Source organism: Cygnus olor, chromosome 24 (genome assembly GCF_009769625.2).
Source record: "Cygnus olor isolate bCygOlo1 chromosome 24, bCygOlo1.pri.v2, whole genome shotgun sequence".
In the NCBI taxonomy this organism is placed as follows: Eukaryota; Metazoa; Chordata; class Aves; order Anseriformes; family Anatidae; genus Cygnus; species Cygnus olor.
This window is the reverse complement of record NC_049192.1, coordinates 6,400,745-6,426,814: the sequence shown is the minus strand read 5'-3', so window position 1 is coordinate 6,426,814 and position 26,070 is coordinate 6,400,745. Positions and strand designations below refer to the sequence as shown.

Sequence of the window (26,070 nt, the reverse complement as noted above, 5' to 3'; positions counted from 1 at the left end):
CGGTGCTGTCCTCAATGTCTGGAGGCTGCCCCATGCCAAGGGGAATGCCAAAGGCCCCGCTCGCCAGGGAAAGAGCCCGCGCCTCCAGGAGGAAGTGGCTCCTGCCAGGAATGCGAGGCATTACTCAGCCTGCCGGCCGTGGATCAGCTGTTTGGCCACTGCGAGGCTGTTTTTCATTAGGAGCAGCGGTTTCACCGTAAAGCTGCCTCCTCCCTCCAGCGCACGGCTCCAGGACAGCCCCCGGAGCCCCAGCCCTACCTGGGGACCGGGGTGCCAATGCAGCCCGCCGGTGGTTTGGCCCTAATGAGCCTTGGCTGCAGGAGAGTGTGGCTCGACGCCTGGATCCAGCCCCCCTCCACCACAGGGACAAGTTTTGAGCCGGTCTCGATGTGCACTTGCCGGCTGGGATGCTCGGAGGGACCACGTGGCATCGAGGGCGCCACCGCAGCCACCCCGCTTTCACGCACCCCTGTGGCACACAAGTGCTGTGAGCCCAGCGGGGCTGGCAGCCCTGCGCCCCGGCACCGGCTGAGTCAAACGGGTCGCTTTGGGCTGAAAAGGGGAGATTTGGACCCACTACAGCTGCGTGAAAGGGAGTTGGGGGTGTTGCTCAAAGCTTTCCAGCCTTATTCTCCAGCCAAACTCTCTGCTTGGAAATGGTCTGGAATCCACTTGCTTTTATTAAAATCATCTTTTGGGCTCTGGGAAACCAAGAGCCTCACAAGCAACACCAGCTCCAAGGCCCCGCTACCAGGCAGCCCATGCCCCGTGTCACGAGGGGGGACACGGCGGGACCGAGGAGCAGCCAGGCTCTCGCGGTGCACGGCTGCCGTACAGCACACAGAGCTGCTCCCACGCTCCCTGGTGCTAAATCCGGCCTCCCCTTTCCTCGCAGCTGGCTGAGGCTTCCCCAGCCGCCATCCTGGTGGCCTCAGCTTCCCTCCTGTGGGGACGTTTCCCACCCTGACACCTTCACTTTCCCTTTTTCCCCATCCTCCTCCATGACCCCCATCCACGGCCGAAAGCAGAGCTGAGCAGCCTACAGCGAGGGGGTGAGGGGACTCGGACTGCTTGCACATGGTTGTGGTTGTAGATTCAAGTTTTTGATGCATTTTTTGCTTTTGTTTTTCAAAACAGGGCCCTTTCAGCACGTGAATTGTTTCCCTCAGCCAGGGAATGAGAAAATGCCTGCAGGAGCAGATGCTGCAGCGCGGCCTCGCTCACCCTCCTGCCCGGTCGATAGAGCCTCGTGTGCCCGGCCGCCTGGACATGCACCTACGCCAAGAGCATTGTATCATCCCCGGGACAGCACAAACAACCTTCAGCCACCACCAGAAAAACAGTCTGATGCATCTTGGCATGTGCTGCTACGTCTCCACCCATCCTTCCGCCGGCCCCTCGCATCCCCCGTGAACCCCGCTGCAGGCGGCCGAGATGCATCGGCAGCAAAAAAACACCCAGGGGCTTCTTCCAAATGCCCCTCGCTCGTGCTGGCACGAGGATGGCTGCGGAGAGCAGAAGCCTGGAGGGGGACGTTTGGTCACCCCGATGGGTTCACCCGAAGCTGCGCCGTGCCTGGGTGCATGCTCTGCCCCGGAGAAAGGTGCTGTCGCAATGCAGCCAGCGGAAACGGTGCTCAGCGAGGCCGAAGAGCACGAAACCGTGGTGGGGAACCTGCGAGGGCAGGGGTGGCCCTGGAGAGAGGGCGATGCTCGGAGGCATGGGGGGCTGCTGGGGCCCCTCGCCTGCTTGGCCAGACCCTGAGTTTGGGTCATCCTCTGCGCCTCTGCAAGGGTGGGATGCAGGACGGGGGCACGAGGCAGGACTCGGACAGGAGGCTGAGCTCCTCCGAGCCAGGGAGAGTCAGCACCTCCCAGAGGGATTCCTCCCATCCCAAGCAGTGTAAGAGGACCGGCCCCAGGATCCCTGAGGATCAGGGGGTGGCTCAAATCTGGGGGGCTGAGATGAGCCAAGCAAGTCCCAGCTCAACATGGGACCCACTTGCCCGTCCTTCCCCAGGGGAGGGGGCTCCATGCTGCTCCCCCTGCCCAGCGGTGCAATGGGGCCAGTCTGCCAATGCCCCCCCCACCCCCCTCGGTGCTCCTAATTAAGCATAATGCAGCGGAATTTAATCCCGCGGCCACTGCTGTCGTATCTGGAGGCTCGTGTGGTCTGCTTGCAGCCCTGCTCCATTCCTGAGCAACCACAAGAGTTTTCCATCCTCTTTTGATTAGCGTGCGGTCGCCGCCCCACAGCTCCCCGCCAGTTTGCCCCGAGCGGGGCCGGCAGCCCCCCGCACACCCGGGGAGGTGGGCCCTGGCCTCACCAAGCGGCCCCCTTCTGACAAAACTCACAGCCTCCCCCCCGGCACGGCTCTCCCATCAGCTGGGGGCGACTTTTCTTCTGTCCCAAATCAACCCATTTCTCAGAAAACCATCCCAAGATGGGAGTCAGCTGCTGATCAAAAGGGAGCTGGCCCCTGACCTTCCACCCCGGGGCTGCCAGGCCAAGCTGGAGGCTTTGCTGTGCTCTTAAGCATAGCCAAAGAAACAGGGCTTTGCTCAGCCTTTTGGCACCGCCCCACAGCCCAATGATGGGGGCCCTGGGTGCCCCCCCCCCCATGAGGAGCACCCGGCTGGGGAGGTGACACGGCCCCCCCTGCCCATGCTCCCTGATGAGATAAACCCCACCAGGAGCTTTCAGGTCCCGGCCACCAGCAGGTCTCTCCTGCTGTCCCCATGCCCCCAAACCCTTCCCGGCCCCCCCCAAACCCTCCTGGGCCCTGTCCCCGCTTGCAGGAGCTGCAGCAGCCGTGGCTCAGCCACATCTGGGTCTGATTTTCCAGGCAAAGCCACATTTGCCTGTGGGACGGAGAGGCTGCTCTGGGAAGCCCCGCGGGAGCAGAGGACGCAGCCAGATGCCAGGCTCAGGATGTGGTCACTTGGCCAGGAGGAAAGTGGGGCTGGAGGGGCACGGGGTGAGCGCCGCTGGTTTGGGGCAGAGGCAGGAGAAAGCTCCCCCCCCCAGCCCACTCGGAGGGGCCCAGCCAAGAACAGGCTCAACATGGCCCTGGAGAGGGGATGACGCGGAGCTGGAAGCACGTCCTGCTGCGAGCCGAGGCGCTCCATGACCTCATCACCACGTGCTCCTGATGAGGAAGGAAAAGAGGAAAAGCATCTTTTATAAAGAAATAACCTTTGCCCGGGCTTTTCCTCGGGGAGAGAGTGTGACCCAGGGCCAGCACCATTCACCCTTTCCACGACAGTGAGAGATGATGAGCCCTCTGGCCACCAGGTGCCCTGTCTCTGCTCCCCCATCCCCAGGACACGGGGACAAATTCAAGGACAGGGGGATGGATATGGGGACATGGGGACGTAGCTCAAAGCCATGCCGTAGCTGAGATCCACCTCTCCAAACCCACCTCTGCCATGCCCCCGGGGCACCCAAGGTTGCCACCGTGCTCCTGTGGGTGCCGCGTCCCCCCCGTGTCCTCAGCACGCACGGAGCTGAGCTGAGCGGCTTCGCAATGCAGTGGCCAGCATTGGGAAACAGGGCCAGGGGAAGTCGTGTCTGGGCTAATAAACACATCGAAACCGTTTGTGGTTTCCGTGTGGGTCATGTCCCCCCCCCCCCCATCCACTGGAGATGCCCCCAGGCTCCCTGAGCGTCCTCCGCAGCCAGCCCCATGCCAGCACAGCCAACAGGAAAGCACAGGAAGGGAAATGCCAATTAATGAGAAGGAAAACAAATTCTTTCCAGGGAGCATGACATAGCACTGGGACGGGGCCCATCTCCATCCCCAGGGATGCCCGATTGGTACACGGCCAATGTGGAGCCGTGGGTTCCTCTTCCCCAGCATTGGGGCGATTGCTCGAAGGCTCCGGGGCACTCTGCCTTCACCCCATCCCTTCCCCATGTAGCTGGGGCTCAACATCACCACAAAATGTTTGACCCCAAAAGCAGCACCTTTGCTTCAGGGGGAAAAAACAAACAAACCAACCCAACCCCAGGGAAGCCGTGGGGTTGCCCTGCCTCTCCCAGCCCCAGATGGAAAAATGCGGTTTGAAACTGGGGCCACTCATGGGCTGACATCCTTTTTTGGGGGGAGGTTTGCAAGGAGCAGGGATGGGAAGCACGTGTGCCGCCCCCGGAGGTGCTTCACCCTGCTCCCCGTCCCGTTCCCTAGGCGAAGGTTTTGTTTGGACCAAAACCCTCAGAGGCAGAGCGCTCGGGGCTGCGGACGGAGCCGCTGCGGCACTGCAGGACCGGAAAGCAGAGGGGAGACCTCGAGGAAACGCCTGACTGCCAGCCTCCCCCCCCAAACGCCCCACCAGCCACGTGGTGACAACGGGTGACACCGGTGACTCAGAGGCAGCGGGGAGGGAGCACGTGCCCCGTCCCTGCCTCTGTACCACTGTGCTGCCCCTGTCCCCAGCACACTGAGCCCAGCACCCGGCCCAGGCGCTGCAGGGACAGACTGGTGCTGAGAATCCTGCCCACGGTGCCCACAGCCAGGGCAGGAGGCACCTGCAGCAGGACCATCTCCAGGCTGCGGGTTTCAGAAGAAATAAAGCCCCAAAAGGTGCAAACAAATCACTAGCTCCTCTTCATATGGCACCTGGCACAAGGGACGGAGCAGGAGCTGAGCTGTTATTGCAATTGAGAGAAGATGGATAGGATTTAGGAGCAGGACTGGGACAGGAGCCCAGCAGCCTCCCTCCTTCTCTCCAAAAAAAAAATCATTTACTGAGCCTGGAAGGCAAATTTATCCTCCCCAGTACCAGGGCAAACACTTGGCCACTGTTTTCTATCAGCTGCCAGGATTCACCTGGACCCGAGTGGCTGAGCATCAGCCAAGCAGTTTTTTCCCCTCTGGAAAGGGAAAAGTGGATCCTGGCGGGGGTTTGCTGGGCAGGCTGGGGGCAGGGGGTAATTCCTGGGAAGAAGCACGCAAGCACCGGGGGGGTGAACTCAGCACTATGCCCACCCACAGCTCTCAGGGCTGGGCTGGGAGATGGGACCATGAGCAGGATCCGTCCCCAGTGGTTCCGGAGCCGGTGGCTGCGTTGGGGGATGCTTGGCGTGCTGGAGGCACGGCTCACACCTCCCCACACAGAGCACGCTGCTTTCGGGCTGCTTCCCCCTGGGTTTCATGCATTCCAGCCAGGCTCCGCTGCTGAGTCACACTTGGCCGGCAAAGGGGACCTGGCGGAGGAAAAGGGACTCCCCCCCCATCTGACACCCTCTCGGTAGCCCAGCGGGCCAGGGCCATGCAGGGACACCCGCATTAATGGGGCACTCGTGTCACCAGGGGTCCCGGATTAAAGGGGCATCCTCACCTTTGGGGTCCCCTCACCTCCAAGGAAACCTTAATGGGACACCCTTGTCCCTGGGTACACGTGGTTCGGGGGCACCCTCATCTCCAGGTCCACCTTGGCTCAACAGCGCCGCTGTTAACAGGGAACCCTCATCTCTGAGACACCCTTATTAATGGATTGCCTTCATTAACGTGACAGCCTCCTCTCCAGCACATCCTGCTCCGGTCCCATCGTTGAAGGTTCCCAGCCCTGTTTGGCAGCCCTATGGTGCTGCATCCCTCGGCTTTGGGGGTCAGATGCCTTCGGGGTACCGGAGGCTGCCAGGGGCTGCCAAGCATCACCTCTGCCCCCCAGCGTGTGAGCAGCTCCGGGCCTGGCTTTGCGCTTGCAGAGCAGGAAACCAGCTGTGGTGTGGAAGGAAGAGGAAAGATTTAGTTTTCCTCCTCCATAGGAATGAGACTGGGGTAAGGAGAAGCGGCTCTGTCCTGGGCGGTCCCAGCAGCTGGTTTACTTTCCTCCCTGCATATTTGGGAGGGAGGGTTTTTATTTAGCTGATACAAACGATGTTCGAGGTCCTTTTTATTCTAGTTTCCTCCCAGCAACAGTCCGAGATGAGTCAGAAATCAAAAAAAAAAAAAAAAAAAAAAAGGGAAGCAAAGGCAAAACTCCCACCTCTCTCATGCAGCTGGTGCCAGAGCTGCCGGTGGAGCCACGGAGGTGTTGGGTGCTCACCCCCAGATGGGTCTGGGGGGACTTGGGGGAGCACTGCTGCTCCCTGCACTTGGGGTGCCGGCATCAATTACTCAAGGCTGGGTTATGCTGGGTGCATTCCCTGGTCTGTGCCGTTCCCGAGCAGGATTTTGGCAGGGGCGAGGACGGGCTTACTCAGGCTGGAAGGGAGCTGGCTCCTCTGGGGAGCAGGGAGGAGATTTAACCCCTCCAGCGAGCTGGGCACTGCTCCCACCCCGCTTTCGTCCCAAAGAGTCCTTCCCAGGGACCAAAGGTGACGCCAGCAAACCCCTGGTGCGAAGCAGCACACTTCTTCCTTTGCCCCAAATATTTGGGGTGATGAGGCCAGGGAGGGGAAAACCAAGCCGGGCAGTGAGTCCCCACGTGTGTTTCAAAATAGCCAGAAGCAGGGTTTGGCCAGACACAGTGACCGCTGACCCGTGCATCCCGTTCTCGCCGTGGCCACAGATCCCCACCAGTGCCAGCGCCATCCCTCCAAGAGCTTTTGGCAGAAATGAGCCCAAATCAGTGGCGGGGACTGGGGCCACTGCTGTGCTCCCACTGGAGAGCAAACCCGCGCTGTGCAAGGGAGCAGTGTGGAGCTGCTGCTGAGCGCCTGCTCCATGGCTGGTGTCTGTCCCAGCAACAGGGAGGCAACTCTTGACAGATCATAATTAATGAATATTATCAAAATACCTGGAGATAGCGTGAAAAGCACTAAACAGAGAATATTCCCCCATCACGGCTTTTTCTCTCCATCAGTGCCACTCAAGCAGCCCCGTGCCGTGGAGCAGTGCCGGAGGCAGACACGCAGCTGCCCCACACCACTGAGCAGCACTGTTTACAGCCAAAAAACCCCGCAACGGCCGTCAGCGCCCTGAGCGGGACTTTGGCAGGCGAAGCAGGCTTATGCAGGCTGGAAGGGAGCCGGCAATTCCCAGGAGCAGAGGAGGAGATTTAACCCCTCCGGCGAGCAGGACTGCAGGTCAAATGCAACTCAAGCCCCTTTTTCTTGGCACGGGGTCACCCTTGGGTCCTGGGGGAACCTGGAGCTGGGTGCCACCTTGCTGTGCACAGGGACACCCGTGCTGTGCATCCCATTGGGTGGTGTCCCCTCCCTGGGGCTGGTGTCCCCAGCTGGGACCTGCAAACCCTTTTCCGCTCTTCTGAGAAGTGGCTGCCTCCTGCGTGCCGGGGCTGGCTGTGTCTGTCCTCCCTGCAGCCATGAGATGTTGCTCACAAATAAAAACAAAAGGGGAGAGTTATAAATAACCAGCCTGGTAGCCAAAAATGCTAGCTGCGAAGGCAACAGAGAGGATGGTGCCGTATGGAGCATTGCTTATGGGGTCTGAGCTGCCGCGGAGCTGGGCTTTCCTCTCCATCTGCTGCTCCTCAGCCTGCCCCAGACTGCCCATGGCCCCAGGACTTTGCAGTCTGTGCTCTTGATGTCTGGCTTTGCACCACCCTGAAAGCTAGAAGCATGCTGCTTTATTATTTTTTTCAGTGCAAGCTGACATTTTCAAGCAGTCGCCCAATTTCAGCATCTGGAGCCAGATGCTGAAGCCTTTTTATGGGCTGGGGTGCCCGTGTGCGTGAGCCGTCCTGGCTGGCACCCTCTGCAGAGCCCTCCTGTGTGGCATCTCCCAGAGGGGCCTGAGGAGCATCCTGCAGCACTGCTCTGGACATCACCTTGAGGGCACCTGAACCCCAGCACCTCTGTGGCCATCTCTTGCTGACAGGGGCTGAGACAGCTCAGAGCCCCGCCTTGGGCTCAGCTCCCTGCAGTCCCACAGACCAGCCTTGGCCAAGGCATCTCCAAGCAGACTGGCAAAGACCAGGGAGGCACTAGCAGGCACTCTGCAGGCCCAGCTCAGACACACATATCACTCTAGGACCATCTGTGTCCCATGATAGCAGTGACACAGACACTTAGTGGCCCCAGGAAGTTCCTGGAGGCATCTCAGGAGGCCTCCATGGTCCTCTGGCTGGGCTGGCACAATCCATCCCCTGTCTCCCCGTGCCTGGATGCAGAGGTGAGACATTCAAGCATCTTCATGCACAAGCAACTGAAAGACATCAAATCTTAAGCTCCTTTCCCAGCCCTGTTGGCATATTCAGCCCTTGCTGACGAGAAGCCTGGTGACTTGCAGTTATCTTCTAAACCATTGGTTAGCCACCTGGTTTTGCTATTCTCTTACCTTTGCCATGTCTGTCGGTACCACAGCCAGCAAACGCCTTCCAAACCAGGAGAAAAAAGCACCAGCTTTTGTTTTGGTCTATTCTGAAGAAGTTGCTTGGGTCCTGCAGATAAGACAGACTGAGATGTGCCAAAAAAAGACAGAGTGAGCATCCAAGTCCTCAGAGGTTTGGAGAATCTTTTATAACAGTTTACACAGAGTGTTTTTAGGACATTGATCAGGCCCTTGCTGGCTGGCGAAAGGTCTTGGATGCTCATGGTATCCAGGCACACGTCCCTCCTGGTGTCCAGCAGAAGCTGCACTGGGCTGAATAAGACTGGGAGCCAGCTCCTTCTACTCCCTGGCCAACTTCCCATGGAAGTCACACAATAGGGAAGGTCAAACATTTTTCCATTCTGAGTATTTATCGATGGAATGACATTTTTCTGGCAGGAAGCATTTGCCTTTCAGGGAAAAAACAGCCATATGTGTCCACTCAGCAGCCACATGTCCCCAGTAAACCCCAGCTGCATTGGTCTGGAAGCAGCACGGGGGACTGGGGACCATGGGTGTCTGCACCCATCCTGGACCAGGGAGCACCGGGAAGTGCGGGAGATGCCACCTGATGGTGAAAGCAGCAGGAAAGAGGGTGGGATTTGGGTTCGCACGCTCACCATCCCACTGCTGTTTCCCCTGTCCAGTTCTGCCGCCTTTTTGCAACCAGCTTTGACCATGTGGTGGTTGTACTCAGCCGGGCAGCTGAGCTCCACCACAACCACTCCCTCACTCCTCCTCCTCAAAGGGAAAGGGGGAGAAAATTAGATGGAAAGGGCTCAAGGGTTGAGATAAGGATGGCAAGATCACTCGACAATTATCATCATGGGCAAAACAGACACAGCACAGGGAGATTAATGTAATTTATTACCTATTTCTAACAAGCTAGAGCAGTGAGAAACTAAAACTAAAAACACCTTCCTGACATCCACCCTCCTCCACCTCCTCCCCCAAAGGGGCACAGGGGAACGGGGAATGGGGGCTGTGGTCGGTCCCTGATGCTTTGTCTCTGCCACTCCTTCTCGGTCCCTCTCTGCCCCTGCTCCCTGGGGAGTCCCTCCCACGGGATGCCGTCCTTCCCGAACTGATCCCTCATGGGCTGCCCACAGGCAGCAGCTCTTCAAGAACTGCTCCCACACGGCTCCGTCCCACGGGGTCCATCCCCCAGGAGCAAACTGCTCCAGCACGGGTCCCCCACGGGCGGCAGCTCCCCCCAGACCCCTGCTCCTGCGTGGGCTCCTCTCCACAGGCTGCAGCTCCGGCCCGGGGCCTGCTCCTGCGGGGGCTCTCCATGGGCCGCAGCCTCCTCCAGGCCACATCCACCTGCTCCACCGGGGGCTCCTCCACGGGGGGGCTGCAGCGTGGAGATCTGCTCTGTGTGGGACCCATGGGTGCAGGGGGACAGCCTGCTCCACCAGGGGCCTCTCCACAGGCCGCAGGGGAACTTGTGCTGCGTGCCTGGAGCACCTCCTGCCCTCCTGCTGCACTCACCTGGGGGCTGCAGGGCTGCTTCTCACTCCTCTTTCTCCCAGCTGCTGTTCCCCAGCATTTTTTTTCCCCTTTTTTAAATACGCTCTCACAGAGGCACAAACAACATTGCTTATTGGCCCAGCTTTGACCAGCGGCGGGGCCCCTATCTAACATGGGGCAGCTTCTGGATTCTTCTCACAGAAGCCACCCCTATGGACCCCGCTACCAAAACCTTGCCACGTAAACCCACTACACACCCAGATCCTTCAACCTCCAAGGACAGACCAGACCCAAGTGACTCCCCATGGAGTCCATCCACGAGGTGCCCGGCTCAACCTCCCCTCGTCCCACCCCGGTGACACGGTGGGAACCTCCTGGCGTGGGCTCCCCCCAGCTCACACCACTTCTCCCACTTCTCGATGCAGATGGCATCTGGCCGCCCTTTCACAATTTCCTCCAGCATTACTTGGTCAAGCGTCAGCCCGGTGCACGCTGCACCCACGTGCTCGGTGGCACGGTCCCCATGTGTCACTGCTCTCAGCAGCCCCAGGCTCAACGCACCGACCACGAGGCCACGTTGGGCTTTGACGCAGGGGAGCGCGTCACCAGTAGGGTCCCCTCGTATTTTGGGGAAGGGAAGCACTTATTGCAATTAAACACAGCTTTGCCTGGTCACAGCCTTTTTTGGCTGCATCCTCTGCATCCTGACCAGCTCAGAGTCATATGTTCACATCGCCTGCTGCCTCCTTATTCACAGCCTTCATCACCCACCCGGGCTCCTGGAAAGACCCCAGGGAGGCTGTGGTCCCCTCGCAAGCACCATCACCCCATCCTCCCCCAGCCACAGCCGCATTCACCCATGCATGAAAGTAAATCAGATGTCGAGGCTGCATCAGCAATGGGATCGAGTCCCCCAACAGGCTCTGCCTGCTCCACCCAGGCAAGAAGTTTGACTCACTGTCTTCAAGGAAAGCACTGGGGCTCCCAGGCTCTGCAGGGTTCCTTCTTCTGCCAACACCATGAGGGATTTGGTGGCTGAACTTTGCTGACCCCTGAATTTGTGGGGTATAGGGGCAGAGGGAAGCAGCTGGCATCCCTGGGATGCTGCCAAGGGCCAGATCCTGCTGCTAGGAAGGGTGCTGCTCTGGGGGGGGCAGGTTGGAAGCTTTTAGGTTAGGCTCACCCCCAGGCTGGGCAGCAAGGATAAAGAGGGATGGGGTGGGATGCAAGGGACGGGCCTGTGGCCATGGAGATGCCAGCTCCTCCTGTGGGGGGATTTATCCCAAACACAAAAAAGGAAGCAGAATAAAAGCCTTCCAAGCTCTCCCTGGGCTCGCCGTGCTGCTCAAGCCTCCCCGCGCTGTGCGCAGCAGGGAACGCTCTCCCATCCCCAGGAGGGGCACAGCCACGGGCAGGGACAACCCCTGAGCTCCGGCCTTCCCCCCCGCTGCACGTCTCACCCACCGCTTCCCCCCAAACCCATCCTCCCGACTATTCCGGGGCCTGGGAAACACCAAGAAGCACCTCCAGAGCCTGCGGCCATTTGCAGCAGCTCAGCCGCCCCCGGCTTGGCTGAAACCTGCTCGTTTGCATGCTCTCGTCGCCTCTAATTAAACCCGTGTGCTGCCACTGCCCGCTCGTCTCCCACCGCCTCTGGAAATCCCCGGGCGCCGCCGCCGGCTGCGGGTGCTGCTCCTGTGCTGGGGCTCGGCTGCGGGTCCGGGGCAAACCCCTCGCTGCTGGCACAGGGAGCACAGCTGTGCCTGCAGCAGGTCTGGGGGGCTCCTGACCCTCATTGGGGGGGGGGGGGTGCAGCCTCCCTCACCCATGGGGGTCAGAGAGGAGTAGAGAAGCAATGGGGGGGTGGCACGGGGGTGGCCCCAGGTATGCCAGCTTTCCTTCTTCACCCCAAAACCTAGCTGCTTTCTGCAGGTGTGCAGCCAACACCATGGGTCTGGCTGCTTCTCTGGAGGAAAAATAAATAAATAAATAAAAAATTCCATGTCTTTCTCCTTCACCAGGGCTCTTGTCCCACCCGTACACGGCTGGGACAACAGCCTGGGACTCGGAGGGACCCGAGCAGTCCCTGCCCTCTGCCCCGCAGCCTCCCGGCACTCCTCAGCCATCACAGCTCCGTGGCTGCTGTTTTACTTTTTCGCCTCTTCAGAGCAAAACCTCATCACGTGAAGATTACCAGCCTCCAGCCGGGTCTCTGCAGCTTAGCCGTGGGCCACCAACTGCGCAGCTGTCCTGGCACACTGGCCGCCTGCCAGCATCCTCTCAGCACCCTGCAGAAATGAGAGAGGAGCAGCAGCAGCGGGTTAACGGAGAGGAGAGGAGAGGAGAGGAGAGGAGAGGAGAGGAGAGGAGAGGAGAGGAGAGGAGAGGAGAGGAGGGGAGACTGGAGGAGAGTAGACGAGAGGAGAGGAGAGGAGAAGATAGGATAGGAGAGTCGTGGAGAGTCAAGGAGACTAGAGGAGACTAGAGGAGAGGAGAGATGAGGAGAGGAGAGGAGAGGAGAGGAGAGGAGAGGAGAGGAGAGGAGAGAGAGGAGAGGAGAGGAGAGGAGAGGAGAGGAGAGGAGAGGAGAGGAGAGGAGAGGAGAGGAGAGGAGAGAGGAGAGGAGAGGAGAGGAGAGGAGAGGAGAGGAGAGGAGAGGAGACTGCTTTCAAAAGCCTCTGAGGATGCTGCAGGAGGGATCTGGGGAAGCTGGTGCACCAGTAATCCCCTGGAGCTGTCCTCCTGCTCCTGCAAAGGGAATGCCACCCAAGGACTCGCAGGAGCGAGTGGTTTGGTGGGGACACCAAGAGGTCCTTCTGGGGATGAAGGCGGAGGGGAGGCAGCACCCACAGGGCAGAGGGACACAGCAGGGTGACAGGGATCCAGCTCTCGTCACCTGCACCCGCTTCATGATGCCCTCATGTGGCAACCCTGCGGTGCAGGTGCCAGCACTGCCCAGGCAGGATGCGACCCGGGCGCATCACCACGGGCGCACACTCACCATAAGAGAACCAGATGCGCCCCAGCCCAGGGTGACAGCGGGGAATGAGTGAGCAGGACATGAGGAGCAGGCAGGGACAGTGATGTCAAGGCATCACTGAGCATCCCTCCATCTCTCCCCTTTTCACCCCAAAATGGCATCCCAGCCCATTCCCAGGACAGCTGGGACATTGGGGCACATCGTCACTGCCACAGCTGAAGAGGCCACGCAGAGGGCAGGAGGACTTGGTGGATTTGGGCATTGCTGAGAGGGACGTCCTGGCCCTGGGGGCTGTGCCAAGCAGCACACTGAGCCATGCTGAGCTGTGCTGAGCTATGCCAAGCCATGCCAAGCCACTCCTCTGGCCCAGGCAGACAGGTCCGATGCAGTTTCCCAGCCCCCACGGGGTTAACGGCCCCCCCACGTCCCTGCCCGGCGGTGAAATGACGAGGAGCTGCCGGACCCCAGCAATTAGGAAACAGGTCCGGGTACACCGCGGCCCGCCCCGCGCTTCGCCTCGCTGACGTGGGGACGGACCCAGGCTGCCGGTGGTTAACGCCGCTGGCCGGCACCCAGCCACCAGAGCCGCAGCTGCTCTCCGTCACCGCGGCCCCGGTGGCACCTGGCCGGGAGCGATGTGTCACCGGCCCTTCCCGGAACCCGCGGCCCTACTGTCCCTCTCTGCCTGCACACCCCCAAGTCTGCCCCAACCCTGGGGCCGGATCCTGCCCCTGTAGCCCCAGCAGATGCAAGAGAAAATCTCTGCACTGGGATCAGGACGTGTCCCTGGGGCTGTCCCCTTCACATGTGCCTGTGTCCCCCCCCCAGCCTGGAGCAGAAAATTCCCTCAGGGTTCCCACGCAGCAATACAGGCCAGCGCTGAAAACCTAGCAGGGGGGACACATATGGGAGCTGCAGGACGAGCCTTTTCCTCCCCAAAAGTGCTGTGTCTTGTGGCCAACCCCCTGGTTTCGCTCATTTTGACACCTGGGGGTTTCCAAACCCAAAATGGGGGGGCAGCAGCCCCCACCAGCACCCAGTGCCCAGCCCTGCTTCTCACGTCCCTCTGCAAAAAAGCAGCCCCCAGGTTTTGCTCCAAGTCCACCTTGTTTGGGGTGCCTGGAAATGGCGTTTTCTGATGGCAGGCACTGGAGCGGCGGCCAAGTCCAGCTCCTTGCTCTGTGCTCTGCCCTGTCCTCCGCCTCTGCTCGGGGCCGCTGGGCTGGGAAAGAGCCTCCAGCTCTGCTCTTGGCTCTTCCCAAGGATGCTTTTGGTCCCCGGGGACTTTCCGAGCCTGGGGAAGGGCGATGGGGCCCAGCGGGGCTGTGCACAGGCAAACACCTCTGGTTGTGAGCCAGAGCGGTCAGTGGGGGAAGGAAAAATAAAATAACGCATTTTGTAATATTTTACAGTAGTGCCGCAGCTGATGCCATCCCCAGCTTGCCCAGTGGGGTGACTGGGAGGTGTGGGGCAAGAGGATGGGAGGCAGCATGGGCATTGCCAGAGAAAAACCCCGCATGGTGTTTTCACGATCCGTAAAGCAGTGATGAAATAATCCCCCAACATAAATCCCCGGGGGCTGCTCTCCTGTCCCTGCTGGTACCCAAGGCTGAGCCGGTGTCACCGCATCCCCTGTGGCAGGGACCGGGTGGTGCCGGCGCCTGGGTTAATGAGTGCCCAAAGGACGCAGGGTTTACGGCCAGCGTGGGGACTTTGCTTCCTCACAACACCACCGCGCGTCACATCCCCAGGGCCACCGCTGGGGACAGTCCCCGGGGAAGAACCTGGTGCCGCTGGGTGGGAGGGGGCACCCCAGTGCTCCCAGTAAGGGTCACTGGGTGGCCTCCTGCCTGCTGGGTGATGCATTGGCACCGTGCCACAGGGCAGCCAGCGCTGGCTGGTGGCAGTGGGAGCGTTGTGGGGATGGCACGCCTGGATAGCCGCAGATCCCAAACACCATGTATGCTGCCCCAAGCAGGACTGGGTCACACAGGATGATGGGTGGGAGGCATTTTGCCCTGTACCCCAACCCCCTCCCCATGCCCCCCCTCTCCTCTAGGTCCCCTTCTCCCACACCCTTGGGGACAGGGTGGACGAGGTTGGGGACACAGACACACCCCATTACCTTGCATGTCTACTGGGGGGGGTTGGCATAGCGGGGGGGGGGGGGGCGCTGTAGCCCCAAACCTCCCATGGGATCTGTGATGCCCCGCAGCAGGACACCCGTGTCCCCCTGGAGAAGTGTCACACGAATGTTCCCAGCAGCAGGGAGCACAGCGGGGCCGGCGGGACCCGGGCTGGCACCGGGCACCTCGGGGGCCCTGCAGGTCCGGAGACCCCTAAAAGGGGGGGGGGGGGGGCGACCTCTGGGGACGGGGCGGCACGGGGCCCTGCTGCCCCCTTGCGGCCAGGGGAGCGGCTGCGCCGCGGGGAAACTGAGGCACGACCCCGACCCCAGCACCCGTCCCTGCTCCCTGCGGCCGTCCCCAGCCCCCTGCCCTGCTCCTGCCTGTCCTCCAAGGTGGGGGGTGCCGAGCAAGGGGGGCAGTGGGGACAAGGGCCCCTTCAGAATTGTCGGGGGGGTGGGGGGGGGGGTCAAGGGGACACAGCGACTGCAGCCCTGCCACCCCTTTATCTGACCCAGGTGCATCAGGATCAGGTCGGAGAAGCCAAAAGCCTCAAACCAAACCCCAAAGCCCCACCGCTCCGCACCAGGAGAGGAGGGATGTTGTGTGCCCCCCCGGCACAGGGACACGTGCCCGGCCACAGCCCGGCCAGCGCCCACCTCACCGAGGCCCAGTGGCGGCACAGAGCAGGGCTGGGGCAGGGGGGGCTCCTCCCTGATGCTCCGGGGGGTGGCAGGGCCGGATCCTGCAAGGGGGAGACCCCCGCGGGACCACGGAGGGCTGCCTGTCCAGGGACAAAGGACAAAGCCCCACGCTGCGGGGTCACCGCTGGGGACCCGCACGCTGGATCCGGCCCCTCCTTGGCACCCGGGAAGGGCTCCCCACCAGTTCCCCTCCACTTGCCCAGTTTCGGCCGAGCTAGGCGGGCCAGGGTTACCCAGAGGGCAGAGGCGCAGCGGTCTGTGGGAGAAGGGCTTGGGTGCCACCGGCGTCAGACGTCACCGGGGCTCACCCAGGGGCGGGGGGGAGCCTGGGCTTGGGGTGGGGGCACCCCACCTGCTGGGGGCTGCATCCCCCCAGGTGCCCCCGGGGCAGGGAACCCACGGCACAGGGCAGGTGCCCCAGGGATGCCCAGGGTGAGCGGGGTGGGGGCGGCTGGTTGCGCCAGGTGTTCACACCCACCCCCCTGTTTCCCTATTCCCCACCCCCCCCACTCGAAGCAGACGCCTTCGGGCAAAGAGCAGCCGGGTGCGGTGCCGACGTCAAGCCCTTACCCCTGCCCTGTGCCACCCCCAGCTGCGCAATTCCAGCCCAGGCACCCGAGGGAACAACACCGGGATTTGGGTGAGCTGGGACCTCTGGGTGTCCCCCAGATCGGGGAGGGGGGGGGGGTGGGGACGGACAGGGGGGGCTCTGGCCACCGGGTGAACCCTGCGGGGCTGGGATGGGGCAGGGGTCCTGCTGGTGACCATTGGCAGGGGGGTGGGGGGGTGGGGGGGTGGACACAGGGTGGGTCCTGGGCCACCAAATGGTTTTGGGGACCCACGGGGGTGACGCAGCAACCCGGGGACCTTGCCAGGTGCTGGGCTCAGGAACCCGCACCCAGACCGAGCCCAGCCCTCCAGGCCGGACCCTGGACTCCGGCAGGGCGCTGCCCACCATGCATGGCCCCAGACCGGTCGGGTCCACACCGGGTGCCCCGTATGGGGCTGGGGCAGGGGCAAGCACACCGCCTGCATCCCCTCCAGCAGCCACACACGCCCCCCCCCCCCCCCGCCGGCGCTGCCATCGCTGCCCAGGAAGATGGGAGACCCCTTCGGCCGCTGGAGCGGCCCCCCGTCCCAGTGAGTGCCCAGCAGGGTGGGTGCCCCGCGCCCCCAGCACTGGGGAGGCGGGAGCCGTGCTGCGGGGCGCAGTGGCCATGGGACCGTGGGACTCACCGCTATCTGTCTGTCCGGCCAGTAGCGAAACCGAAGACAGCTCCCACCTCCACCACTCCAACAGCTTTGCCCGACCCAGCGGGAAAAGCATCTACAGTGAGTAGCAGAAGCCCCCGAAACCCAGCTCCCCCCCCCGCATGCTCACCCCTGACCCCCGTGTGTCCCCCCCAGACCAGCGCAAGGACTACAGCCAGAGCCTGCTCAAACCCCAAAGCAATTTCCAGCACCATGTGGAGGTAGGAGCCCCCCCCCAAGACTACCCCCCTGGTGCCCCACGCTGTGGGGAGGTGACAGGCGCCCCATGGCACCCCGTGATTCCCCGTGACGTGTCCCCCCCCCAGCACCTGCTCACCATGCGGCTGGACAGGGACATCCGCAACACCGAGGACTGCCTGGCTCGCCTGAAGGTGCTGGAGGCCCAGGGCCGGGTCTGGGGGCAGGACCTCATCCTGCACGTCAAGAACCAGGAGCTGGTGCTGAGCGACGTGGAGAGCAAGGTACTGCGTGGCCATAGCACCCCCAAAAGCTGGCAGCCAGCCAGGAGCAGGCACCCACCCCGGCACCCCCCAGCCCTGGCACCCATTCTGGACCCAGCTCTCCATAAACGCGGTGTTCCCCCCAGCCATGGCACCCCTGTACGCCTGGCACCTCCCTCAACCCCACCACAAGCATCAGCCTTCCAATGCCCCCCTGTCCCTGGCACCCACCCTGGCCATGAAACCTACCCTGGACACTTCACCCCCATACATCTCTTATTCCCCCAACCTGTGGCACCCCACATAACCCTGGTGCCCCCCGTCATCGCAGCCCTGTAAGCTTGGCACCCTCTTTGCCCTGGCGCCTACCACAAACCTTGCACCCCTCTAAGCCTGGCACCCCCTTGGCCGTGGCACCCGCAACCCTGCCTCAGGGCACCTCCCCCAGGAGCCTGATATCCCCCTCACCCCCTGCTCTTGGCTGGGCACCGCATAACCCTGGCACCCACCTTCTCCCTTGCACCCCAATAACCCTGTAATCCCCCTGGCCCCTTGCACGCCCCTGCCCCTTGCACCATTATAACCCTTGCAGCTTCCTGCCCCTTGCGCCCCTTGCGCCCCTACAACCCCTTGCGCCCCTGCAACCCCTTGCAGCCCCTGCAACCCCTTGCGCCCCCGTAACCCTCATGCCCCCTGCGGTGCCGCGGGCAGGAGGAGCTGGACAGCTACCCGCTGGGCAGCGTGCGGGACTGCGCGGTCCTGCTGGACGCCTGCAGCTACGACTCGGTGCTGGCCGTCACCGTGCAGGAGCAGGCCCCCCCCGGCACCAGCGTCCTGCTCTTCCAGTGCGACCGCATCGGGGTGAGACGGGGCACGGGGGGTGGGGGGGTGGGGAGGGGGGGCTGCGCACCAGGGCGGGAGGCTGACGGCAGTGGGGCTGTGCCAGGCCCGGACCCTGAAGAGCAGCCTGGAGAAGCTGGTGAAGCAGTGCAAGGAGGAGCAGCACCAGTACGGACGCAGGTAAGGGGCCCCTCCGTGGGGGCAACCAGGCTGGGCCCCCCCAGGCCTGCCCCTAGCCCAGGCTGGGGGACCCCAGGTGGCAGGTGCTGAGGGGGGGCTCTCCCTGCTGGTGGGGGACCCCCGCTGCGCCCCTCCCCTCCCCACGGGCGTGGGCCCCTTCTGCCCGCTGCCTTCCTCCCTCCCGGTGTAACCCCCCCACACCCTCCTGGGGGGTGGGCCCCCTGCTGCCCCAGCCCCTGGCTCAGCACCCACCTTCCCCCATCCATGGGTACGGACCCCCGGCACCCCCATAGCCGGGGGCACAGCCCCATACTGCAGGCACCTCAGCAGCCCCCCCCCCATCCCTCCCTGCCCAGGGCCCCCCCGGAGCAGCTGTCCGACCCGATCCCCTTGTACATGCCGGCCCCCTACGGAGCCCCGGAGCGGTGGGCAGCCACCCCAGAGCCCACCTTACCTGCGCCTCCCCAGCACAGATCATCCTCCTTGGACTACAGTGAGTCACGGGGGGGTCATGTCGGGGTGTGGGGAGGGTGCTGGGCACGCCTGGGTCCCCTACAGCGTGCCTCATCTTCCCCGGGAGCAGGGGGGGGCAGCTGGGACCACCCCCCAGCACCAGCCGTCCAGCAGACCACCTGGGTCGACCCCTCGGGCCAGATCATGTCCGACACCGAACGAGACGCGGTAAGTGGCACCCGGTGCACCCCCACCCCCACATCCCCCCCCCAACTCTCCCCCCCGGCTCACCAGGCCCTATGCTGCTCCCACAGATGGTCCTCAACCACGTGCTGGGTGACATGGAGCTCTTCGTGAAGCAGGTGAAGGATGCCCTCAGCCTGATGAGCACCAAGAAGCAGAAAAAGAAGAAGAGCAAAGGTGGGGAGGGGGGGCTGTGCTGTGGGGGGGGTGGGGAGGTGCCGGGGGGCTGTCCCAGTGCCAGCCCCCCTCTCTGCACCCCTCTAGCTCTGCCACCCGAGGCCAGCTACAAGGACTTTTTCCAGAAGGTGAAATACGCCCTGAACCTCCTGGTAGGTCCCACCAGGCGGGACGCGACCCCGCGGCTCTGGGGCATCTTCGCTGGGGCTACGGGGGGTGTGGGGCTGGGGGGGCCACACGGGGCCACGCTCTGATTTCTCTCTGCGCAGGGAATCACCCACCAGCATCTAGAGGACCCGGACCCCGCCCAGCTGCTGCACCTCATCTTCGATACCCTGTCCTTCGTGAGTGCCCCGGGAGCAGGACCCCCCCCAGCCAGGGGCTGCCCTCGGCACCCTACCTTTGGGGCAGCTCTCGGGGTGCTGAGGGAGCCCCCCCGCCCGTTACCCAGGTCCTGGACAACTGCCCCAACCCCAGACTGGCGCCGGCGGTGGAGGCACCGCTGCTGATCCCGGAGGCGGTGGAGCTGCTGGAGAAGACCCTGCACCCGCACGAGTACAGCACCTGGAAGATGCTGGGCACCAGCTGGAACAAGACCAGGTGGGCTCTGGGCCTCCGCCACCGAGGGGGGGGCTCCGAGCGCCGCCCCCCGGCTGGGGGCACCCCGCTTTGGGGGCCGCACACCCACCACCGCCTCCTTTGCGCCTTGGCAGGGCGGAGTACCCCAACAGCGAGCAGGTGCCCCCCTACATCCCCACCTTCTCCGACGGGTGGCTGCCCCCACCCATGCTGAAACCGGAGCAGCAGCAGCAGCAGGTAGGGGGCATGGGGGGGGGCGGCAAGGACACCCCGCTGCCTCAGTTTCCCCACCTTGCTCTGAACACACGTCCCTCTCTGCTCCCCGCGCAGTTGCCGGCCACCAGCCACAAGAACGCTCCCAGCTACGGGAACATTCCCGGCCACAGGAACGGGGACGTGCCCGGCTACGGGGACATTCCCAGCTACGGGGACATTCCCGGCCACGGGAGCGTTCCCAGACGCGGGGACGTTCCTGGCCAGGTGTAAGCGCTCCCGCTGCCCCACGGTTGCTGTAGGGGCAGGACTGCAGCAACAGCACTGGGCAGGATCCAGCCAGGGTTGGGGGCACCCCTGGGTGCTCACTGCTGCCCCCCCTCTCCTTCAGGCCCTTTTCGCCCCCCCCCAGGCTGGCGCGGGCTCTGTACGAGTTTCAGGGCAGGAACCCCCAGGAGCTGAGCGTCAGGATGGGGGACACGCTGGAGGTACAAACTGGGGACCCCCAGCGGGCGTTCTCCGGGGAATCAGAGCGGGACCCCCCCCGTGTGGGGGGGGTCAGGGGAGCTGCCCCGTTGTCACCGCCTGCCCTAGGTGCTGGACCAGCAGAAGAAGTGGTGGCTGGTGCAGAGCAGCCTGGGGCACAAGGGCTACGTCCCCAGCAACATCCTGGAGCCGCTGGGGCACGAGGACAGCAGGAGCCAGGTGGGTCCCCCCCCCGTGCCCCCTCCACACCAACAGCACCCGGAGGGGGGTGCATGGGGTCACCCCACCGCCCTCTTTCCCTTTCTCCCCCCCTCCCAGGTCAGCCCCCCCAACCTGCACACGGGCTCCTCGCCGGCGGAGGTGACAGCCTGGCTGAAGGACAAAGGCTTCTCGCGGATGTGCGCCGTCCCCTGAGTCCCCAGCGCGTGGCCCCCCGTTGGAGGGGTCACCCCCCCGGCTGAGCCAGGCCCCCCGACCCCTCACCGTCTGTCTGTCTGTCTGTCCGTCCCCAGCACGGTGAGGTGCCTCGGGGTGCTGTCGGGCCACCAGCTGCTGCAGATGACGCCGGAGGAGCTGCGCGCCGTCTGCCCCGAGGAGTGGCGACGCGTCCTCTTCAAGCTCTCCTCCATCAAGACGTCCCTGGGGGTGCGTCCCCCGAGCCCCCACACCGTGACACCCCCCCCCCCCGATGGGTGCTTTCAGGGAGCAGGGGGGCGAGCCCCGGGCTCCCCGCTCCATGCTCGTTCTCCCCTCCCTACAGATGAGCCCCAGGGACTGAGCCGCAGGGAGCACGCCGACACCGTCCCCGACGTCCTCCTGCTGCCACCCCAGAACTGGAGGGGCCTGGCGGGAGGAGGTTCCCCAGCCCCCTATGGTGCCCATTCCTCCCAAAAGCACCAGCGGGGGGAAGCTGCTGGGGGGGCACCGGGGACTCCCGCGGGGAGACACGCTCTGCAGAAGCTGGGGGGAAGCCGGGTACCCCCCGGGGGGGCCATGCACCACGAAAGGCTCGTGCGAGCCCTGCAGGGCCGAGCTGCTGCTACGGAAAATAAAGAGAGTGACAGCACCGGGCTCTGCGTGGAAATGGGGGGCCCACACCCCTGCCCCCCCCCCCCCCGCACCACCCCAGCAGGGCAGGGAGGGGGACTGGGGGTGACACCTCTCACAGGGGTCCCAAGGGGCACGGCTGTCCCCATGGGGGCACAAAGCCCCCCCCAGCACCACCTCATTAGTGAGCAGATATGTGCTAACGAGCACCCTCCCCCTCCCCCCCCCGTGAAAGGGGACCCAGGGCTCCTTCCCATGGGGACATCGGAGGGGACAACCCACAGAGAAGCTCGACCCCTGGCGAGGGGGCGCTGGGGGCACCGCAGGGTGACAGCCCCCTCCCACCTCGCTCTGCCCCTGCCCTCCGGCCCCCCAAGACGGGGAGGGCCAAGCCCCGCGCCCCCCCCGGGGGCCCCCCCCCCCCCCCCCCACACACACTCAGGAGGGACTCAGGGTGCTGGATCTCCACAATTTATTGTGTTTGGGGTCCTCACACCCACGGAGACCCCCAGCCCCACTATGGGGTGGGCAAGGCCCCCACCCCTACTCCTTCTTGTTGCCCCACTTGGCCATCTTGTTGTTGATGGGCATCTTCTGGAAGCGGCTGGACTTCATGTAGGCAGCGACCTTCTCCAGGGCCTGCGGGAGCAAGGGGAGTGCCGGGGACCCATCCCCCCCAGCCGTGACCTCAGGGGTCCCCACCCACGGCCCCCCCACACTCACCCCAAAGCGGTCCATGAAGTCCTTGAGGTTCTTGTAGGGCTCCAGGCACTTGGGCTCGAAGATGCTGTTCTGCTCCAGCACGTCGAACATGAGGAAGTCCACGAAAGTGAGCTGCGGGGGGAGGGGGGGGACACACACGGTGAGGGGCAGCGTGGGGACGCCCCCCCCCGCCCCGCTCCCCGGCCGTACCTTGTCCCCCGCAAACCACTTGCGGTCCCCCAGGAAGTTGGAGAAGAGCTTCAGCTTCCCCGGCAGCTGCTCCAGGTACCCCGGCTTCAGCTTCTCCTGCGAGGGCAAGGAGGCGGCCGTGGCTCCCGCCGCCCGGGGACACCCCCGCGTGGGGTCCCCGAAATGACCCCCCCCCCCCACCCTGCAGCCCCCGGGGGGGCACTCACAAAGTCGGGGTTGTAGCAGACCATGACCAGGCTCATGCGGAAATCCATCACCTGGTTCTCCAGCATGTCCACGCGCAGCTTCTCCTCCTCTGTCTCCCCGCCTGCGGGACGGGGCAGCCGTCAGCCCCCCACCCCCAGCAAAGCCCCCCCCCCCGGCCCCGCAGCCCCCCCAGCACTCACACATGTTGTGCTTGCGGGCGATGTAGCGCAGGATGGCGTTGCTCTGCGTCAGCTTGGTGCTGCCATCAATGAAGTAAGGGAGCTGGAAGGGACGTGGGGGTGTGGGGACACCGCGGGGGGGGCAAGGGAGGGGACACACAGCGGAGTGCCCCCCCCATGGCCCCCCCAGCCCCAGGCCACCTACGTTGGGGAAGTCCAGCCCCAGCTTCTCCTTCTCGTTGATCCATTGGCTCTTGTCGTAGTCGGGGGGCTGCGGGGAGAGCAGGGGGGTGAGGCCGGGCTGTGCCCCCCCCGGGGGGGGCGGGGAGCTGGGTGCCCCCCCCCAGGACACAGCCCCTCCGTTTGGGTCTCAGGAGGGGACGGAGGAGCTGGGGGGGGGGGGGGGGCCTGACACCCCCCGGCCCCATTACACAACGCCCCCCCCAGCTGCGGAATCGGAGCGTGGGGCCCAGCCGCGTGCCCCAGGAGAGCAGCGGGGGGGTCCCGGGGGGGGGAGATGTGCTGCCCCCCCCTCACCTTCCCCGCAGCTGTACAGCTTGTCCTCGTAGGGCGTCTCGGTGTGCTCCAGCAGCAGGCGGATGGCGTGAGCGAGCTGGGGGGGGAGGGGGGGGGACACGCGGAAATGAGCCCCCCCGCGGGGGAAACTGAGCAAGCAGAGCCCCGAGGGTCGGGTGGGGGGGGGGGGGGGGCGGAAGCCCTTAACCCCCCCCCAACCACACCGGAGGCACCCTGCTGCCCCCCCCCCCCCCCCCCCGCCCCTCAGGGACCCCAGGGCACAGCACGAGGCACTGGAGGGGGGGGGAGGGGAGGCAAACAACCCCCCACGAGGGGGGGGGCTCAACACCCCCCCAGCAACATCAGGACCCCCCCCAGCCCCCCCAGGCTTGGGGAGCCCCCCCCGGCCCGCCCCGCCCCGCCCCGCCCGGGCGCGGCCCCCACGCACGCCGCGGATGTCCCAGTAGCCCAGCACCGCCATGGCCGCGATCGCTGCTCCCCCACCCCCGCGCCCCCCCCGCTTCCCCTTCGCCTTCCCGGGGCGGGGTTTGGCTGGGAGGGGGGCCCTTAAAGGGGAACGCGGCTGCGGGCGGGGGGGGGCCGCGGGGCGCAGCCGCCCCACCCTGGGCCCTACGGTGTGCGTGGGCCCCCCGCCCCCACACACACACTGGGGGGCTCCGCACTGCCCCGGACCGCACGGGGGGGTCCCCTTTCTTCTGCTCCCCCCCCCAGCTGCACAGCAGCGGCCCTTGTCCTGGGGGCCCCTTCCGCCCCCGCACGGTGCATGGGGGTCTTGTTACCCCGGGGGGTGCGTGGGGGCCCTCCAGCCTCCCTTTATCCGGGGGGGGGCACGGAGGGATGACTCGCCCCCCCCCCGGGATGTGGGAAGGCGCCGTCACCCCCCGGAGCTGTCCCCAGAGTCCCCTCCCCTCCCAGCACCCCGCGGCGGCTCCATGCGCACAGAGGGTAGGGTGTGGACCCCCAGCTTTATTCTTCAGGGGAGGGGGCTGGGGGGGGCACACGTGTGGGGGCACGCATCGCGGTCACTCCTTCTTGTTGCACCACTGCGCTGTCCGCCAGAAAATGGGGGTCTTCATGAAGCGCCCCGACCGCATGTACGCCCCGATCTTCTCCAGCGCCTACAGGGTGGAGAGGGGATGGGGACGGGACGGGGATGGGGACGGGACAGGGATGGGGATGGGACAGGGATGGGGACGGGGATGGGGACGGGACAGGGACAGGCCTGGGGACAGGACGGGGATGGGGACACTGGGGTGTCCCCGCTCACCTCGAAGCGCTGCAGGAACTGGCCCAGGTTGCCCTGCAGCTCAGGGCAATCGGGGACAAACATGCGCTGCTGGTCTAGCACGTCGTACGCCACAAAGTCAACGAAGGTGAGCTGCGGTGGGGGGGGCGACAGTAGGGTCAGCCTGCCGCCCCCAGCCCCCAGCCCCCCCAGCCCCCAGCACCCACCTTCTCCCCAGCAAACCAGGCCCGGGAGCCCAGGAACCGCGACAGCTCCCGCAGCTTCCCCGGCAGCTGCTCCAGGTATGCCGGCTTCAGCTTCTCCTGTGCACGGGGGGGGGCAGAGCTGGTGCAGGGCCCCCCCCTCCCCAGCCCCCCCAGCACCCGGGGGTCCCAGCCCCGTGGCCAGGACCAGGCAGGAAGGGGCGCGTCCCCAGCGCACCTTTGCAGTGGCAAGAAGAGGCCACGGTGTGTTTTGTGATGACCCCGTGTCCCCAGCCGGGCTGGGGACCCCGGGGGGGTCCTGTCCCCCTGTCCCCCCCCCATGGCACTCACAAAGTCGGGGTTGTAGCACAGCCGGATGAAGCTCAAGCGCAGATCCATCAGGTGGTTCTCCAGCATGTCCACGCGCAGCTTCTCCTCCTCCGTCTCCCCACCTGCGGGACGGGGCAGCCGTCAGCCCCCCCCCGAGACCCCCCCCCCTCAGCCCCGCAGCCCCCCCAGCACTCACACATGTTGTGCTTGCGGGCGATGTAGCGCAGGATGGCGTTGCTCTGCGTCAGCTTGGTGCTGCCATCGATGAGATAGGGCAGCTGGGGGAGGCAGCGGCGGGGGGGGGTCAGCCCTGGAAGCCCCCAGCCCCCCCACCCCGTGCCTGGCCCCCACCTACGTTGGGGAAATCGAGGCCCAGCTTCTCCTTCTCGTTGGTCCAGTCGCTTGGGTCAAAGTTTGGGGCTGGGGGGGGAAAGGGAGATGGGGGGAGCAGGGAGAGGGGGGGGCACAGGGAGACGGGTCCCCCCCCGCACCCCCCACTGCACCAAGGAGGCCGGGGACGCGCAGAGGGGGCTCCCCAGGAGCAGCCCCCCCAACCCCCCCGGGTCCCTCCCCTCCCTTCCCCCGCGCCCCAGGCACTGAGCCAGGGCCAAGGTCTAGGGCCGGGGGGGGGCAGCAGGGGGTCCCCTCCTCGGGCCGTGCTGCCCCCCCACCTGGCCCGAGGCTGTACCGCCGCTCCTCGTAGGGGGTCTCGGTGTGCTCCAGCAGCAGGCGGATGGCGTGGGCCAGCTGGGGACAGAGCACGGCGCCTCGTCACCCCCCCGGCACCCCCCCTGCATTAGGACCCCCCCCCGACCCCTCCCCTCTCCCCGGGCTCACCCCGCGGACGTCCCAGTAGCCCAGCGTGACCACCATGGCGACTGCGGGGACAGCGCTGCCGACAGCTGGGGCAGGGCGGGGCGGGGCGGGGCGGGGGCGGCACCGAGCGGCTGAGCCCCCCCGCGCCCTCCCCCCCTCACCCCCGGAGCGCGAGCAGCCACCGCCCCCCCCGT

The 26,070-nt window shown here is 64.8% G+C and overlaps 3 protein-coding genes across 5 annotated transcripts; 1 reads left to right on the top strand and 2 right to left on the bottom strand.

Moving 5' to 3' along the window:
- The first annotated feature begins 16,775 nt into the window (after positions 1 to 16,775).
- On the top strand, positions 16,776 to 21,402 carry EPS8L3 (EPS8 like 3). The gene is made up of 17 exons (XM_040535445.1): positions 16,776 to 16,890; positions 16,966 to 17,030; positions 17,136 to 17,291; positions 17,982 to 18,131; positions 18,217 to 18,290; positions 18,647 to 18,783; positions 18,874 to 18,971; positions 19,058 to 19,163; positions 19,251 to 19,315; positions 19,433 to 19,507; positions 19,615 to 19,763; positions 19,877 to 20,224; positions 20,368 to 20,443; positions 20,550 to 20,660; positions 20,760 to 20,839; positions 20,954 to 21,086; positions 21,202 to 21,402. The coding sequence occupies exons 1-17, from the start codon at positions 16,776 to 16,778 to the stop codon at positions 21,217 to 21,219; spliced, it is 1,956 nt and encodes a 651-aa protein (XP_040391379.1). The 3' UTR covers positions 21,220 to 21,402.
- Positions 21,403 to 21,943: 541 nt separating this feature from the next.
- On the bottom strand, positions 21,944 to 23,851 carry LOC121059290 (glutathione S-transferase Mu 3-like). Its single transcript, XM_040535999.1, has 8 exons — positions 23,730 to 23,851; positions 23,303 to 23,378; positions 22,971 to 23,035; positions 22,787 to 22,868; positions 22,607 to 22,707; positions 22,401 to 22,496; positions 22,212 to 22,322; positions 21,944 to 22,127 (listed from the first exon to the last, which is right to left on the bottom strand). Exons 1-8 carry the CDS (start codon positions 23,760 to 23,762, stop codon positions 22,032 to 22,034), a joined length of 660 nt encoding a protein of 219 aa, XP_040391933.1. The 5' UTR covers positions 23,763 to 23,851; the 3' UTR covers positions 21,944 to 22,031.
- Positions 23,852 to 24,256: 405 nt separating this feature from the next.
- On the bottom strand, positions 24,257 to 26,064 carry LOC121059288 (glutathione S-transferase 2). Of its 3 annotated transcripts, XM_040535997.1 has the most exons (8): positions 25,898 to 26,062; positions 25,732 to 25,807; positions 25,416 to 25,480; positions 25,257 to 25,338; positions 25,082 to 25,182; positions 24,755 to 24,850; positions 24,570 to 24,680; positions 24,257 to 24,420 (listed from the first exon to the last, which is right to left on the bottom strand). In XM_040535997.1, the coding sequence occupies exons 1-8, from the start codon at positions 25,931 to 25,933 to the stop codon at positions 24,325 to 24,327; spliced, it is 663 nt and encodes a 220-aa protein (XP_040391931.1). In that variant the 5' UTR covers positions 25,934 to 26,062; the 3' UTR covers positions 24,257 to 24,324. The 3 variants fall into 3 exon arrangements, with proteins under 3 accessions (XP_040391931.1, XP_040391930.1, XP_040391932.1); XM_040535996.1 differs by having other exon boundaries at positions 24,755 to 25,182; positions 25,898 to 26,064; XM_040535998.1 differs by lacking the exon at positions 24,755 to 24,850 and having other exon boundaries at positions 25,898 to 26,064.
- Positions 26,065 to 26,070: the final 6 nt, after the last annotated feature.

Coding starts and splice junctions, on each gene's coding strand:
- EPS8L3 (XM_040535445.1), top strand. CDS start 16,776: ATGGGACCGTGGGACTCACCGCTATCTGTCTGTCCGGCCAGTAGCGAA. Junction 17,031..17,135: donor ATTTCCAGCACCATGTGGAG/GTAGGAGCCCCC, acceptor TCCCCCCCCCAG/CACCTGCTCACCATGCGGCT. Junction 20,840..20,953: donor GACAAAGGCTTCTCGCGGAT/GTGCGCCGTCCC, acceptor GTCCGTCCCCAG/CACGGTGAGGTGCCTCGGGG.
- LOC121059290 (XM_040535999.1), bottom strand. CDS start 23,762: ATGGCGGTGCTGGGCTACTGGGACATCCGCGGC. Junction 23,379..23,729: donor GCTACTGGGACATCCGCGGC/GTGCGTGGGGGC, acceptor CTCCCCCCCCAG/CTCGCTCACGCCATCCGCCT. Junction 22,323..22,400: donor AGTGGTTTGCGGGGGACAAG/GTACGGCCGGGG, acceptor CTCCCCCCGCAG/CTCACTTTCGTGGACTTCCT.
- LOC121059288 (XM_040535996.1), bottom strand. CDS start 25,933: ATGGTGGTCACGCTGGGCTACTGGGACGTCCGCGGG. Junction 25,339..25,415: donor TGGGCCTCGATTTCCCCAAC/GTAGGTGGGGGC, acceptor TGCCTCCCCCAG/CTGCCCTATCTCATCGATGG. Junction 25,183..25,256: donor CGCCCGCAAGCACAACATGT/GTGAGTGCTGGG, acceptor CCCGTCCCGCAG/GTGGGGAGACGGAGGAGGAG.